Source organism: Euprymna scolopes, chromosome 45 (assembly GCF_053919585.1).
Source record: "Euprymna scolopes isolate OS-2025 chromosome 45, ASM5391958v1, whole genome shotgun sequence".
NCBI lineage: Eukaryota > Metazoa > Mollusca > Cephalopoda > Sepiida > Sepiolidae > Euprymna > Euprymna scolopes.
Window position 1 is genome coordinate 1,297,926 of NC_136526.1, and position 17,075 is coordinate 1,315,000.

At 36.8% G+C, this 17,075-nt stretch overlaps 1 protein-coding gene across 3 annotated transcripts in view; it reads right to left on the reverse strand.

Moving 5' to 3' along the window:
* The window catches only part of LOC145269116 (uncharacterized), a 247,765-nt gene that overhangs the window by 85,046 nt on the left and 145,644 nt on the right, over positions 1-17,075 (reverse strand). For all 3 annotated transcript variants that reach the window (XM_080124705.1, XM_080124708.1, XM_080124707.1), the window contains exon 2: positions 5,378-7,249. In XM_080124705.1, coding sequence (XP_079980831.1) covers positions 5,378-7,249 — 1,872 coding nt within the window. The remainder of the gene's footprint in view (positions 1-5,377; positions 7,250-17,075) is intronic.

Here is a 17,075-nt window from a genome sequence, read left to right on the forward strand (position 1 = left end):
TGGGTTCGTGAACAATCTGAGTGAGGTCATAAGCAATGGAGAAATCATGACAGAATCTCCCCTCATCATCGGTCTTGTTTGAGTGGGTCAACCATTCCACATTCCATAATAAAATATAACTTTTCTAACAAATTATAACAGATGAAATCGTTATGTCCTCGATGTCTTTGCTTTATCATTATTTCCATGGCAGGTGCTCGTCTGAGCTCCAATACCTTGTCCCCCCTCGCCAATCTTTCACGAGAAACACCCGTCTGGCTGAAACTACTGTCAATAATTTTCCCCACTCTTTATCTGTGCCTAAATCCAAACGTAGATTCCATGAGCAAAGCTTCTTTCTTAGAACTGCATGCCAGTGGAACTCTCTGCCGCTTGCCTGTTTCCCACCTGACTACAACTTGGACGTCTTCAAGTCCAACATAAACAAACTCCTGACAAACCGCCCCCTTAAGTAAGAAACTCTATCAAAACCCCCAATACTAATGATTACTACAATACTATCTCATTGATTACTGTACACGCAATAACCCTTATCCCTGAGTGGCCTTCGGGCCTTGATAAGATGTGACCCACATGTAAAAAAAAAAAAAAAAAAAAACAATAAATAAGAAAAAAAAGTGTTTGAAGAATAAAAAGGTTATAGTACAGTAATACAATTCCGCCAGTGTAGTTTTTTTGCTACTTGACTCTACAGTCAAAGTACTACATACTTATTGCAAGAGTCTATTGTCTACCTAATTAGAGATGATACCACAACATTAATTATTAGTGTTGTGGTTTACCATCTAAAGATGTTCAATAGATTAACCGGCCTCCTTATCACATCATTATTTCTTGGTGGTCGTGTTTGTGTGTGTGTGTGTGTGTTTTACACAAGAATCACCACTTATCAAGGCCTGGAAGTCACACAAGGATAAAGTTTAATGGGCATACATTAGTCGATGTGCTAATAGCGCAGTAAACATAAGTAGTGGGAATTTTGTAAATTGGATTACTTAGAGGGACGGTTCATCAGGAACTTGTTTACGTTGGACTTGAAGACAATCAGATTGTAGTCAGCAGGCAATTGGAAGAAAGTTCCACAGGCGTGTGTGTGTGTGTGTGAAGAGAAGGTTGCTGCTGTTGAAGGAATGAAGGAGAAAGCTGACTGAGACAACATTGTCACTTTGAACCGCTAATTGGTCATCAAATCGACTCTCAATTTTTGTTTTATATTTATTTTTCTCAAAAGATGTATAGCAATAACATACTGAATTTTCAAGCATCTGCGACACTTTTAAATGACTGTACAAAAAAAAAGTCTGGAAACTTATTGAAGGCACTGTGTAATTATTGAAAAGATAAAAACATTAACAGATTCCAATAACTTGCATTGGGTAGGCAGCATGGGTAAGCAATGCAGACAACATTTTGAACCTGTCTCTGCTTAATGTCTATCGCTAGTTGGTCATCAAATCGACTCAGTTTTTGTTTTATATTTATTTGCTGTGTTTTTTTATGTATGTATCGAAAAGTGTGGTCATTACTGAATCATCCACCACCACTTCTTTGCAGATGAAACTGCATACAACGAGTTTTGGTTCCCGGACAACGCTGCACATTTAAAATGAAAATTATGATATCTGCTTCTCCCTTCTTAATTCCTTGTTCTTCATCTCATTCTCAGTTTTTATTTTGTATTTATTTTTTGTGTTTTTTTTTTTTATGCGGACATGGAGGTGATTAGGTTTTGATCATGTTTTTGCAGTCATAGTATTCAAATTCTGCAGGGTGGGTGAGAGGAAAATAACAGCAGGCCTTTTGTTGAATTCGACAGTCTCATAAGACAGGATTTGGGTTTAGATGATGAGTGGCCGCCGCTCGTCTGTGTCTCAGTGTGTGACGCTTCGTAGCTGCTTGCTCATGCTCGTTGTTTATGAAAGCCATCCCGCTATCACATGTGGAGCTAAGTGTCTTTGTCCGCCACCGAAGTTTCCAAAAGATTCAAGGGGATATTGCAGCGTTTAAGGATGAACTTGATGCAGTCTACGTTGCGTTTCTTCGGGCAGCCGACATTTCGTCAGCCGTGAGTGAGCTTACCAAAGAGAACTCTTTGAGATAGTCTGTTTGAGGGCATCCTAATGATGTGGCCCAACCATCGAAGCTCACAACAAATAAGGATTGATTCCTGAAGAGCAACTCTAGCTCTTCTGCGAATCTCTGAATGGGGCACCTTGTGCCATAAATGAAAGCCGAGGATCTGCTATAGTCGTTTGATGTGAAATGACTTCAGCAGCTTGATGTGATGATGATACGAAACTCATGCCTCAGAACCATATAGGAGGGTGGGTATGATGACAGGGTAGAATGATAAAAGTGTCGCCCTTAACAAATTTATGATTGCATTTCTAAAAAAACACTTTGTCATAAGAGTGGCATTTTTGCTGCTTTTAATCAATACATGAGCACGTGTTTGATACTTCAATATAATATTTTAATATTGTTTGATACTTCAATATAATATTTTAATATTGTTTGATACTTCAATATAATATTTTAATATTGTTTGATACTTCAATATAATATTTTAATATTGTTTGATACTTCAATATAATCTATATATATAAAAGCGAAAATGTATGTATGTATGTTTGGATGTCTGCTAAAAACTTTCAACAGACGCGACAAAAATTCACAAATTCGGTATCACATCGAAGCTCCATCCTTTGCTCGAAAAATATCGAAAAATTGGCCAAAAACGTTAACTTTTTCACCCCGAAATTGACAATCTTCGACAGGGGGGGGGGGTCAACAAAAACGTTCCTCTCGTGACAATGACCGATTCTACACATGCGTCAGATGACGTCGTGACCTGATTTACTTTAAATAGTTGAAAAACCAAACAAATTTTGTGAACGTCGCCTTAGCTCAGTTGGTTAAGGCCTTGGTTCATTATCTAAACGTTTTGGGTTCAAATCGTGGTGCGAGATGTTTTGTTTTTTTTCGATTTTTTAAATTTAAATATTGAACCAGTGTTTCGTTTTTCTGCTTTTTTTTTTTTTTTTACTTCGCTTATTATTAGCGACACCCAAAAACACCCGGGTACCCACCGATTTTTTAAATTTTAATATCGAAACAGGCTTATTTAAGCCATTTTTCACGTGTTCATTTTCTGTTTTCATTGTTCGTTTGCATTACGTTTGTCTTTTTTGTGTTTTTTTTCCCCGCTTAAGTGCTAACATTGTTTTCTTTTTTTACTTCGCTTATAACAAACAAACCTACGTCGTCGTTGTTGTCATCGTAACGCTCGACGACTTCCGGCCACGCACCTGTCAATTTCGTTCTTAAATAAATTCAAACATCTTTCACTAACTCATTTTGGCTGGTCGATTTTATTTTCAAACTTCGCCTCAGGGCTTCAGGTTCGATCCCCCCCCCCCCCGAGTTCTTTTTTATTTAACACCACACATACCTACAAACACCCAGGCAATGCCGGGTACCCCCGTTAGTATTTGAATATTGTTTGATACTTCAATATAATATTTTAACAAGAATTTCTTCATATTAATTTATTAGTTGTTGTTTCGTGACGTTTCGGCCAACTATTCCTCTGGCCTTCGTCAGGTGGTAACCACGACGGGATAGGAACTCTGAATCTCCTTACTGCGTTCTCAGCAATCACTGACATCTATAGTTATTGTCATCTCACCACGTTTTTGGCCAAGTAAGCCTCTGGCCGGCTTTGGGTAGGATTGAAACCGCTATCTTCAGACAATGCTCATCTGGAACCGTAGAGATTCAACATCTCTATCAGTGGCGCACTTGATAGAGCTCAATACACACAGTTATGTGGTCCACCTCTGGTGCAGCATGTGAGATGACGCCACAAAAAATAGTGAAGAAATTATGAATGTGAGAAGTGTGAAGGGCCAACGTTGCCTTCATATTTTTGCCAAGTTTCAGAAAAATCTAATGGATGCGGCAAAAGTTATGTGGTAAAAAGTCTCATTTTTTACAATTTGGGGGCATTTATGACCCCTTTTGAGCTCCTGGACACGCCGAATCCCAGTGAAAATGGCCAAATGGTGAAGTTTCACACCTTAAGACATGTATATTTGAATTCAGCATGATGGAAAACCACTATATAGACATATATATCAAGTTTCTGAGTAATCTTTCTTATTATAAATTTTCCTAATGTCTGTCTGTCTGCGTGTGTGTGTGAGTGTGTGACATGGTTTATCTCAGCCTACAGGCAACCCACACAGGCAAGTAAGGTACCAAAATGAAGCTTATGACCCAGCGGATGTTTTAGTGATATTTATATCCATGTTTGGTGTATGGAAATGCAAAAAAATAACGATTTACTAAACAACGTTTTATTTACTGGATATTTTTCCAGTATTCACCGGAAGTTATTATCTCTCTTAGTAAGTGCGATTTACTGTCTAAGGGTGTGTGTGTGTGTGTGTGTGTGTGTGTGTGTGTGTGTGTGTGTGTGTGTGTGTGTGTGTGTGTGACTCGGTTTATCTCAGCCAACAGGCAACCCACCCAGGCAAGTAAGGTACCGAAATGAAGTTTATGACGCAGCGGATGTTTTAGTGATATTTATATCCATGTTGGGTGTATGGAAATGCAAAAAAAAAAAAAAAAAAGAAAATAAATAAATAAAATAACGATTTACTAAACAATGTTTTATTTACTGGATATTTTTTCGGTACAAGGACTCAAGTTTGCTCCGCTGGGCAAACTTGGGTCCTTGTATGAAAAAACAGCTCCAAAATGGCATGTTTTTTTTTTTTTTTAGCCCTAAAAGTCCCAGAAGGAGGCGAACCAGAATTTTGCCAGGGTCACCCATACTGAATTTATATTAAGAACAATGGCCTCCACATTTTGGCCAAGTTTCAGGAAAATCTAATAGATGGATCAAACCGTGGCTTTCGAGAGTAAAGAACGCCGATGCATATGATAGCGTAACATCACTTCCTGATTAACTTGTAGGTATAGACAGCTTCTGGTATTCAACCACGTGGTCACACTAACAGGCTAAAAATATGACTACCAATTGCCCATGGCTACCAATATGTGTTACCGATTGTCCACGTATGTTCTAAAGAGAAAGAACAATTCTCCATTTGGATAATAATTATTATAATTGTGCATTGGGAGAATTTTAATCTAACAAAATATAGTATGTGAACTAGTTTTGGAACCTTTAATTTCTATCGGAGAAAGTCAAATATTTCATTTTATTTATTTTTTTTTTACTACAAAGCAAACAATTTTTATATAGTATTTTTCAGTCCAATAACGGACACAGGGACGCCACTAAAAACATAAGTCCTTCTCCGATAAATCGGGGGACCCCAAAAATGAATAAAAAATAATTTCTACTCACATTTCTTTTCACTTTTCTCTTTATGTCTTTTTTGAGTTTTTTTCGATTCTTTCTTTTTCGTTTCATCATTCTCCTTTTCAACAGAAAACTCTTTTTGCTTCCCTGATTTTTCAGGAGATTTACTATCCACTGACCCCTCCGATTTTAATTCCTCGCTGCCTTTGCTTTCGTCGGATATATTAATCACTTCCTCATCTTCGTATTTCTCAAGGGACGGAACAATTTCTGGGGGCATCATTTGAACCATCACATTTTCATCGGAATTTTCTTTAGAAAGTTTTCTTTTTTTGTGTTTTTTAGCAGGTTTTTCAGTGGGGTTGCATCCTTCTGCAGGAATCTCAACTTTGGATTTATTTTTTTTTGTCTTTTTCTTCTGTTCGTGCTTGTCGGTGCTTACCAGAGATTCTGGTGTAGATTTAAGATTCTCCTGATTTAGGTCGGAATCATCAACAATGGTTATGACTGGACCATTATTTTCAACTTCATGCTTGGACTTATTTTTCTTTGTCTTCTTTTTCTGTTCAGGCTTGTCGATGCATACCAGAGTTTCAGACGCAGATTTAAGATTCTCTTGATTTTGGTTGGAATTATCGCCAATGGTTATGACCGGACCATTATTTTCAACTTCATCCCTGTTATCAAGCAAAGAGTTCTTTGCTGATTTCTTACGTTTCTTTTTCGGAATGCTACACGCTTCTTCGTCGTCTGCTGCCATTGAACAAGTGTCAGATTTTTCTGCAAGATTCTTCAATTTCTTCTTTTTAGGTTTTTTCACCAGAGTTTCTTTATCTTCAAAAGAATGGCTTTTCAGGTGATTTTCTGAATTCAAAACAGTAGAAGAGATCTCAGTTAAGCTTTGTTTTTCCTTAAGTTTCTCGTTTCCTGAGTCTTTGGTGACTTCCAAGACGCTGGGTGCATCCGTTGTTTTCAAAGGCGGACATTTTGAATTTATCTTTGGCTTCTTAGACGAAAACTTTGGAACAGTATGTTTGCCATCTTCATTTTTATTTTCCAATGAAATTTTCGGACCGACTTCAGTGCTAATATCTACGCTACGCTTATCAATGACCATACACTCGTCAGAATCCTGTACGGATCTAGAATCATTTACATCTGTCTTAAAAGATGAATCACTTTTTTTCTTTTTCTTGCTCTGGGACGTTATGTCTGGTACGTCCACTTTCGATGGTTTTGATATTTTAGAAGTGTGGTCACTTTTTTTATTAGGCCGTCCAAAAACTGGTTTTATCTTTGAAGCCCTGGATTCATCCTTTTGGTGATCGATATTCTGAGCCGCTAACTTTGGAATTGGATTGGATGACTTGTCATCATCTTGTGCCAGATTCTTATCCTTGCTTTCATTTTCTGAGCTGCGTGGTTCGTCACACACTTCAATTTTTACAAGCTGTTTATCGTTCAATGGTTGAAGATCAACCTGCCGGGCAGACATGAAAGGGTTGTTTGTTCCGAGAATATTTCCATGATTATTATTTTTCTTTTGGAAAATTCCGTTCCCAGACACAGAATTACAGGAATTGAGGTTTAGTAAACTGGAATCAAATGATTTGCTCTTTTTGGAAGATTCCTTATCATATCCACGGACTTTGTTTGCGGTGACTTCAGATTCTTCAGTTTTAATCGACTCCTCATTGATCAAAAGCTGAACAGCAGACATAAAAGGATCGGTCCTTTCGGAAATATCATGGTGCTTCTTCTTTGGATGGTAACGAGATTGAGGCAAATTGTTTTCAAGTTCAAAATTCTGAGAGTTATCATCTGCTAAGCTCGAACAAAATAACGGGTCATCGTTTGTAATATATTCTTCTTTGATCATCTGAATCGGAAAACCGTTCTCCATTTCAAATGATGAGGCTGCAAAAATAAAAAAGAAAAGAATAAAAAAATGTTGGTCATGCACATTATATATATATATATATATATATATATATATATATATATATAAAATTATATATATATATACAATTATATATATATATCAAATTATATATATATATCAAATTATACATATATATATATAAAATTATATATATATATATATCACATTATATATATATATATATCACATTATATATATATATATATCACATTATATATATATATATATATATACATACATCAAATTATATATATATATGCATCAAATGAACGCACTTATAGCCAAACTAGTGCTTATGCAGAGAAGTTACCGCGCTGTCCTGTTTATAGTATTTTCAAGTTAAATTTTATATCTTTTTATTAAAGTGTGAGGTGACAGTACAGAGTAATTACAAAACACCCTTCTCTCCTCATGTTAAGAATGGGTTTCTAAATAATGACATTATTTTAGCACACGACTTTCTTTGCATAAGTACCCGCAAATATCTTATTTTCCTCAATATTCATCTTATCAAGTCCAAAATTATGCATAACCTTCGTTACAATCATCGTCATCTGTTGGAAATATTAAATTACTACCCTATAGTAAATAATAAAAATAATTTTGTTGTCCCAGCAGACAACAGAGTGAAGACGGAGAAGCGGAGCAAATAAACTGAACTTGTCAGAGAACTCAAAGGAATATGGAAGATAATTAACACCACTAATAGTAGGAGCGCCAGGAACAATACTAAAATCTTTGAAAACCAAATGGGAGAGATCGGAATCAGAGGAATGGCTGGTAACAGTAATAAAAACTGCTGAAATATTAAGGAAACCCCTTGAATACGGAAACTAACACACATGAACTACAGACACAAACTGGACATGCAGAAAATGCTACAGATGTAAAACAAAGAGGAGCATCACATGGAATCACGAAAACTGGAACCTTTGTGTGTGTGTGTGTGTGTGAGACCAAAGCGTGGATGGTCAAGGAGGATAGAAAGACCAAGGAGAGAAAGCACTAGCCAGACCCCCAGCTGGCCGAGTGCAAAGAGGACTGGGACCTTGGGGAGGTATGTTTCCACCCAAATTCCAGTGAAGACTAATGGTCGCCGCCAACGGGAAATCAATGGTTAGCGGCTGCTATGATAACACAAATCCATCTGCAATGGTTATCAAAAGAGGTGGAGAGTACTGGAAATCTGGGGTGACTTGTGGTCACTCAGACTCCAGAGAATACCACAAGCTGTTCTCAAAAAGAAATCTTTGATGATGGCCTGTGTGACTACTCCTATGGCTACAGATGCAAAACACAAAGTAACATCACATGAAATCATCAAAACTAAAACTATATAAATGAAAAAACAGCACCCACTTTTTTTTTCTTTCTGTGAGTGTCACCATAAAGAGGCACAAAACCAAATAATGATGATCAAGGAGGAGGGGAAGACCGAAGAGAGAAAGCACTACCAGACCTCTGCTGGAGATGTGCAAAAAAGACTGGGACCTTGGGGAGGCTTCACCCAAATTCCAGAGAAGACCAATGGTCGCTGTCAGCAAGAAACCAATGGTAAGCGGCTGTTTCGATAACGCAAATTATTTTGCAAAGGTTATTAAAAGAGGTGGAGAGTACTGGAAATCTGGGGAGACTTGTTGTCACTCAGACTCCAGAGAACACCACAAGTTGTTCTCAAAGAAGTTGTTTTACAAGTACTTTGATGGAATGTGCTCCGATGAATGGAAATTTAAATTACTATTAACTAGAGGGAAGTGCCCGGCTTTGCCCAGTTGTAAAATATGCTTAAATATATTTTAATTTTTCCAGATTTCGTATCTATTATTATATAGTCGTGATTTCATAAGTAAAAAAAAATAAAGTATTTGGGTACCATCAGCTAGAATCTAAACCAAAAGCAAAACTGTAGCATTCAAAGCTGGTGACGTTACCACTGTACCAACATGACACACATATGAACTGATTAAAAATGAAAAATGAAAAATAAACTAAGATGAATATACAAAATGTTTAACAATTTTAACCATCGAAAACCCCATAAAAGAGCAGTCCATAAAAAAATCCAATCATTTGAGGACCCTAGCACCGCTCTGCGACTTTTAGTTTCAGAGGAGATAGGGTTTGAAAACATAGTGAGAGGCAGACAGCCAGACAGACATGTAGCCTTTAATATATTAGATTAGTGACTTTTGTCCCTTCAATGTAAGTGTGGTTTAATTTTTACATTCCTCTGCTTGTGCCTAACTTCAGCTAAACAATTATATTTTTTCATAGACATTAGCCTTTTTTATTTCCTTAAATTAATTGTATACCATAATACTAGGTAAAATAATTTTCCTTCTAATATTTACTTATAATGATGGCTGCATATTTAGAGATAAAAGAGGCTTCATTAGTCATGAAGAACAGTTCTGAAAAATAAAAATATAAGTACAGAAATATTTATGGCTTTATATAACACTTTAAGATGTACCCGGCGTTACCCGGTATTAAACGTAATGTAAAATTCCTTTTAAAAAAAAAACATGAAGTAAACAAACAAAAAAGAAAAAACGGAAAAAACTGAGACATGTGTTGTCAAGTATTATGTTTCTTTTAAACAGTTCACTTCTTGTAAGTAAAAAAATATATACTCGAGCTGAGAGCAAAACCAAAACCGTGAGTCAAGTACAATAACCATTAGGCCATCTTGACACATTAATTAAAAAGTGTTTTCAATCCTATTTATTCTTAATACAATGTGAATGATGATTCGCGTATGCACAGTCGTGAAACAGTTGACAAAAAGATAAAAATCCAATAACCACTTAGCAACACTTTTTTCTGGATGAAAATTGATTAAAGTTTTCCACATTTTTGAATACCCTATTTACCAAATTTCAAGTCTGTAAAGCAAAAATATGTTGATTATATAGGTTGAGAAGTGTCCTCTCGCTCACACACACATATTCTCGCTTTTATAGATATATAGACTAGCAGAACTATCTGGCATTGCCCGAAGCAAAAGTGTAACATATTACTATTAAAACTTCTATCCTTTTTCCTCTTTCTTTGTATCTTGCTTTCTTCCTCCTTCACCTGTTTTCCTCTTACTTTCTTTACTCCTTTTACTCCTCTGCCCAGCCTATCCCTCTGTCTGAACATGCACACACACACACACACACATATACACAGACAATACCTTTTTTGTAGATTTCTCGAGGAATAGGTTGGGATACCGGAAGTAATTCTTTGATTAAAAAATCAGAGTTACCTCCCTCGGATTAGTACATTTCTTCCCCCTTCACCTGTTTTCCCCTTACTTTCTTCACTCCTTTTACTCCTCTGCCCAGCCTATCCCTCTGTCTGAACATGCACACACACACACACACACACACACATACACTCATATATATACACAGACAACACCTTTTTTGTAGATTTCTCGAGGAATAGGTTGGGATACCGGAAGTAATTCTTTGATTAAAAAATCAGAGTTACCTCCCTCGAATTAGTACATTTAATGGCCTAAAAACCGACCTTTTCTGACAAAATATGCACAAGTTTAGGTTCAAAGAATAAATAATTGTTTTCTAAATTTTAATTAACATAACGTTGTAAATGGACAAACAAATAAAAATAAATAAATCCATGTTGGCATTTTTTCTTTATTAACAAAAGTTTTTATTACCATAGCTCTCCCGTCTCGACATCACTTAAAAAGTCTCTCTCTGCCACATGTCCATCTAGTCTTCCTCAGACCACATGTTGGCCACAGCCAGCCCATTCTTGCCCTCGACTTCACACACCCATTCTCTTTGACCCACACTTTACTTAACTCAACCACGTGATACATTTCTTTCTCCTTTTTTCCTTTTTCTTCTCGCGCACGCTCCCCAATTTGCTTACGCACTTTCTTCGGCTACTGCTGCTGCTAATTTCTTCAAAAGTCAGCCATCCTTCACTGCTGTTACTATCATCCCACACTCTCATACGCACTATTTTACAATTCTGGGTGACGATAGGTGAGAATATACAAACTTTATGGATCTTTCGCTAGTAGTTTTGGACTTTCAGTTGGACATAAAAGACAGCTGCTCTTTAAATAATCTAATATATAAAAGGCTATATGTTTGTCTGTCTGTCTGTCTCCATATTTTCAAACTATCTCCTCCGTAATGAAAAGTTGCAGAGCGGCGCAAGGGGCCTCAAATAATTGGATTTTTGACAGACTGTTCTTTTATGGATCTCAAGCCAGGTAAAATAATTTTTAAGGAGTCAAAAATAGGTCAAAACTGAAAAAAACATTTTGTACATCTATTTTAGTTTATTTTTAATCAGTTCATATGCATGTTATGTTTGTACAGTGGTAACATCATTAACTTTGAATGTTACAGTTTTGCGTTCGGTTTCGATTCTAGCTGATGGCACTCAAATACTTTTTTTTTTACTTTTGAAATCACAATTCGATAATATATAAAATCCTGACAAGCGTATTTTATGTCCGGGCAAAGGTGGGCGCCTCTCTCCCCACTAGTATATAAAAAATACAATTTTTTTGTTTACAAATTCAGAACAGAATCTTAAAGTTTTCTACAATGTATTTCCTCTTTATACAAGATCAACTTATAAACTTTATGGGTCTTTGGTTAGTAGTTTTGGACTTTCAGTTGGACATAACAGACAGCTACTATTTAAATAATAATAAATATAATTTTTTTGTTTGTTTACTAATTCAGAACTGAATCTTTTCTTTTTTTAGATTTCAATAGATTTCCATAATGTATTTACTATTTATGCAGTATCAACATTTGACCAAAACAGATAGAAAACAAAAACACGAGGATATTTTAAATTATTTCTTTGTTATTTCCGTCCTCTGAGCGTTTTTTTTTTTTTCACATTTTTCTCTTCAAGTATTTTTTGAGTGCTGACGTGTAATTGCACATAACTTTTAAAAAATCAATTGTCCGCATAAATGTTTCTCACCTCCACATTAGTTACAAATTATTATTTTTTATTTACCACTAGCGGGGGTACCCGGAGTTGCCCGGGTATGGAGAGATGGTGTAGTAAGGAACCTGGGGTTAAAAAAAAGTGGTAGTAGCGGGACGGGGATCAAAACAACATTAGGCAGCTCGAGTGGAGGGAGGTGTTAAAAAAAAAAAGGCAAGCAAGCTTGGACCCGTAACGCGAAGGAGGTGAAAAAAAAATGTCCTAGCTGATGCGTCTATCGCACAACCCGAAGTCGCGAGCGTTGAAATTAAAAGTAGTCAATCGGAGGGAGACGATGACTTGCAAAAGTGTCAACAAAAAAGTGCCCCCCTCTTTGCACAAAACTGGCCAGTTGAGGGTGAAGGTATTAATGTTTTTAGCCAATTTTTTAATATTTGTCGTTCGAAGGGTCGAACTTCAAAACAATATCGATCTTGTCAGCATTCGTCACATGTGTCAAAAAATTTTGCCAGACATACAAATACATTTATAAACTAGCTAGGGGTACCCGGCGTTGCCCGGGTGTTTGTAGGTGTGTGTGGTTTTGGGTAAATCAAAACTCCGAGGGGGTAAAATAAAAAAAGATGTTTTGGTAAGTAAGTATGAGGATCGAACTCGAACCCTTCAGGCAAAGTTGTAAATTAGTGCGAAAAAAAAAAGAGTGCGACGGTTTTAACCATTGGGCCACCGCGAGATGCTAACGGAAAGACGTTTGAATTTATTTAATTACTTGGATTTGGCAGGTGCACGTTTTAATGACTTAATGAGGTCAACTTTTGACTGAGGAGTAGCATTTCATTTAGTGCCGGAATGCTTTTTTTTCCCCAAGACGTTGGTGGTAGGGGGAAAGATTATAGAAAAAGGCCTAACCTGCATGCGGCGAGCGAAAACTGCTGAATATTTATCTTCCCAAAGTCGAGCAAATTAAATAGACAGGCGAGCTCCGTTGTTATATCCGAGATATTACGATTTATATGTGATATAAAAAGTTTTAAGAAGTTGTGAACCGACCGACCGCTTCTCTGAAAAAAGCCTTTCTTGGACATACACAAAAGGTGAACATACATTTTCGCTTTTATATATATAGACTAGCGGGGGGTACCCGGCGATGCCCGGGTGGCTTGAGGTAAATCAAAACTCCGGGGGTGGGGGTTTAAATAATAAAATAAAAATGTTTTGGTAGGTGAGTATGAGAATTGAACACGTACCCTTGAGTTGGAAATTAATGTGTGAAAAAAAAAAAAAAAACGGGCGACGTTACCAATTAGGCCACCGTGACATACATACAACATACACAGGTTTGAATTTATTTATTGAACTATAAAAACAGGCATGCGCAATAAAAGTTAACTCTGCTGCTTCCATTTGACCTAATTAAGAAGGTCAAATAGAAGTCACGCAGTTGTTTACGCAAATTTGACTGTTTTTTTCCCCAACAGATGTTGGAGAGAGGGAAACCAGCTTCCAATTGTCCAGATTGAATAGCAATTGTCTGATGTACAACATTGATCAAAGCTGATTGCTTCTGGATATTTTCCGGCGTAATGTCGAGGACTTGTTAACTTTGAATTAGTTTCACTTTTTATACAAAAAAGCCTCATCAACACGCGAGAAGCCAAAATAGCAATAATTTTGTAAAAGTCGACGTAAATAAATCTAGATGCGACGCGCTTTCCCAAATCATACATATTATTATTTAGGACCCATATAAACAGTTGTAAGCGATCGTAACGACCCCGGAACCGTGTGCGAGAAAAGCCTTTTGAAGACATACACGAAATGGTCACACACATTTTGCCTTTTATATATATAGACTAGTAAGGTTACTCGGCATTGCCCAGGTGTGTGTAAGTGGTGTAGTAAGGAACCCCAGGGGGTGAGGGTAAAAAAAAGTGGTAGTAGAGGAAGGGAGGGATCAAAACAACAGTAGGCAGCCCAGATGGAGAGAGGTGTTAAAAAAATGTGGTAGTAGACAGACAGGTTCGAGCCCAGAATGTGAAAGAGAAAAAGAAAACCTAACGTCTTAGCTGATGTCTCCATCATGCAGCAGGAAGTCGAGAGCGTTGAAATTAAGGGTATTCAACCCAACCGTGACAATGGCTTGCTAAAATGTCAGTGAAAAAAGCGACCCCTGCTTGTACAAAACTGCCCAGTTGAGGGTGAAGGAATGAATGTGTTTGGCCAATTTTTTTATATTTGTCGTCCGAAGGATCAAGCTTGAAAACAATATTGATCTTGTGAGGATCCGTCGCATGTATGGAAAGTTTTTGCAAGACATACAAACATACACATTTCGCCCTTTCCATATATATATATATATATATATATATATATATATATATATATATATATATATATATATACATAGAGAGAGAGAGAGAGAGAGAGAGAGAGAGAGAGAGAGAGAGAGATTAATGGATTTTTTTTTTTTAAATCAGAAATGCAATAAAGCAGTAAAACCAATTTTTTTACAAATTCCCTACTGTAAGTTGACTCTGGTCACTTGGGGTGACTTTGAGCCATAAAATTCCCCGGTAGGGGCGCCTCAGGCGACAAGCAATAAACTTGCCCCACCGGAAAGCCCAGTGGCAAGGCCTGGGAGTGTGGACCTCCTAGGTAATACCCAAGCGGTGTATCTCAGTCTGACAGGTGCTGGACTGGTTTCTGGCCCCTCACCTGTCGGGCTGAGTGTCAAGAACAAATTCTTGACGCGTACTCTACCCTGTCTCCCTGCAGCCAAAGCCACTAGGAGACACATCTCCCACCACGACGGATGGGGGGGGGGGTATGGTCCCTCAGAGTTGGGAGCTTCTATTTATAAATTCTCTGCTGGGAACCAACGAATCAAATTAATTCACGTTCTGCTATCAACCAATCAGAAACCAGAATTGCTCCAGAAAAATTAAACCTTTTTTAGCATCCAAGCATATGTGTGTTTTTTTTTGTGTCAAGACGGGAAGAATCTTTTGCTCTTTGGCTATAAAATTATGAAGTCTGGAACCTGTACAGAACAGCTGTCCACTGGGAATTTGTCATCTCCAGGACTTGTACAGAATAACTACCCATCGGAAACTCTTCAGAAACTAAACATGGCTTACAATTCAATAATTATTTTTATTTTTTTTAAGAGCTCAAAAATCAGTTTGGGTGGTATTTAAAATCAATAATTTAATTACAAAATTAAATTCACCAAAATGCATTTTTGTTTTTCTTTTGTAAATAAGTCAGATTAATGTAGATATGCAGTAAAGTTTTTAAGTTTTTTTTTTATGTATGATGTTAGTATTAAAAAGAAGTGAATGTACACACACACACACATATATATATATATATATATATATATGAAATATCAATATGAAAAAATATATAAATGTTTATATCTTTTCTGTATTTATTTCCTATGTATTGACGTGTAAGAATACAAAAAGTCTTTTGAAAAGAAAAAAAAAATGTTTCTTTCAAAAGCACATACTTTCGACTGATCCTTCGGCCTTCCTCAGTGTAAATGATGGAAACATGAGTGTAGGGTAGGCAGGGTAAGCAGCAGGAGGGGAACGGGTGTAGCCAATAAGGTTAAGATCTATATGAATATGACCTTCCCAAAATTTTTGACTTGGAATGGTCAGCAAATTGTGTGGCCTCTATTCAAAACTAAGTCTTTCAGAAAACTTGGAATTGGACACCCACGAACACACTCACATATGTAAACATACATGCACATATGCTTCTACACGTACTTGTACACACACGCGTTTATAGATGTACGTACATATACACCTAGAGATGGATAAACAGATGTAGATGATAAGCTAGGTGGAATCTTCTCACCAAAAGCTGAATATATATATATATATATATATATATATATATATATATATATACATATATTTATATATATTTATATAAAATGGGTAAAGAAATTCCAACGAAAGAAAGATGTATATGTAAATAAGGGAGTAGTCACCAACAATGTGTATTTTTTAACATTATTTTATTATTCCGTGTCTTGATTTTCATTGAGAATTATGTCTGGATCATTGTAATAATGTTTTTAAGTCATTGAAATCGTTTTTACACGTGTTTCAGATGTTCTGTGATGCGGCCTCGTCAGAAATTATTTTCAAATGTGTTGGAGGTGTAAAAATGGCGATTTTCGTAGTTAATTTGAAGTTTTTCCAAGGGGTGGAGGCTTGTAAGTGTTTATTATTCATTGGCATGCTCAATTTTTATTGCTCTTTTATTGGGCTTGTGAGGGAGACCGTTGACCTGGCTGTAGTCGCTATCTCATTTTCTCCTAATGTTTTTTTCTTTTCCTTTAGGGTGGGGTAGGTTGTGTGTGTGTGTGTGTGTGTGTGTGTGTGTGTGTGTGTGTGTGTGTGTGTGTGTGTGTGTGTGTGTGTGTGTGTGTGCACGCGTGTGTGTTTGCTTTTATTGGTTTGGGAATGTGTATATTGTTTTATAGTATTTTGGGGTTATTTGCTTCCTTAGGAAGGCGGCTGTGATCCGAAGTCGTTACTAATGTGTATGTGTGGGGAGAGGGGGGGGGACTAGCTCTTCTGAAATAAGGGTAGGGGTGCTTTCATTCTATTTTGATATTTATTTTTTGGATTCTTGGATTTTAGTATTGTGATTTTTCGTTTTAGTCTTTTCGGGTATTCCTTATATTGTGTTTGTTTAGAAAGAGGGGTGTATTTAAAATAGGGGATTTTTTAATGTTTCTATTTATTTGTCTCCCCATGTGGGTATGGCCAGACCCAAGATCGGTTCCTAGTGTGGGGAAGATTTTGTTCCCCAGAGGGGGGGGGGCATTGGAGGGGGTATAGGTAT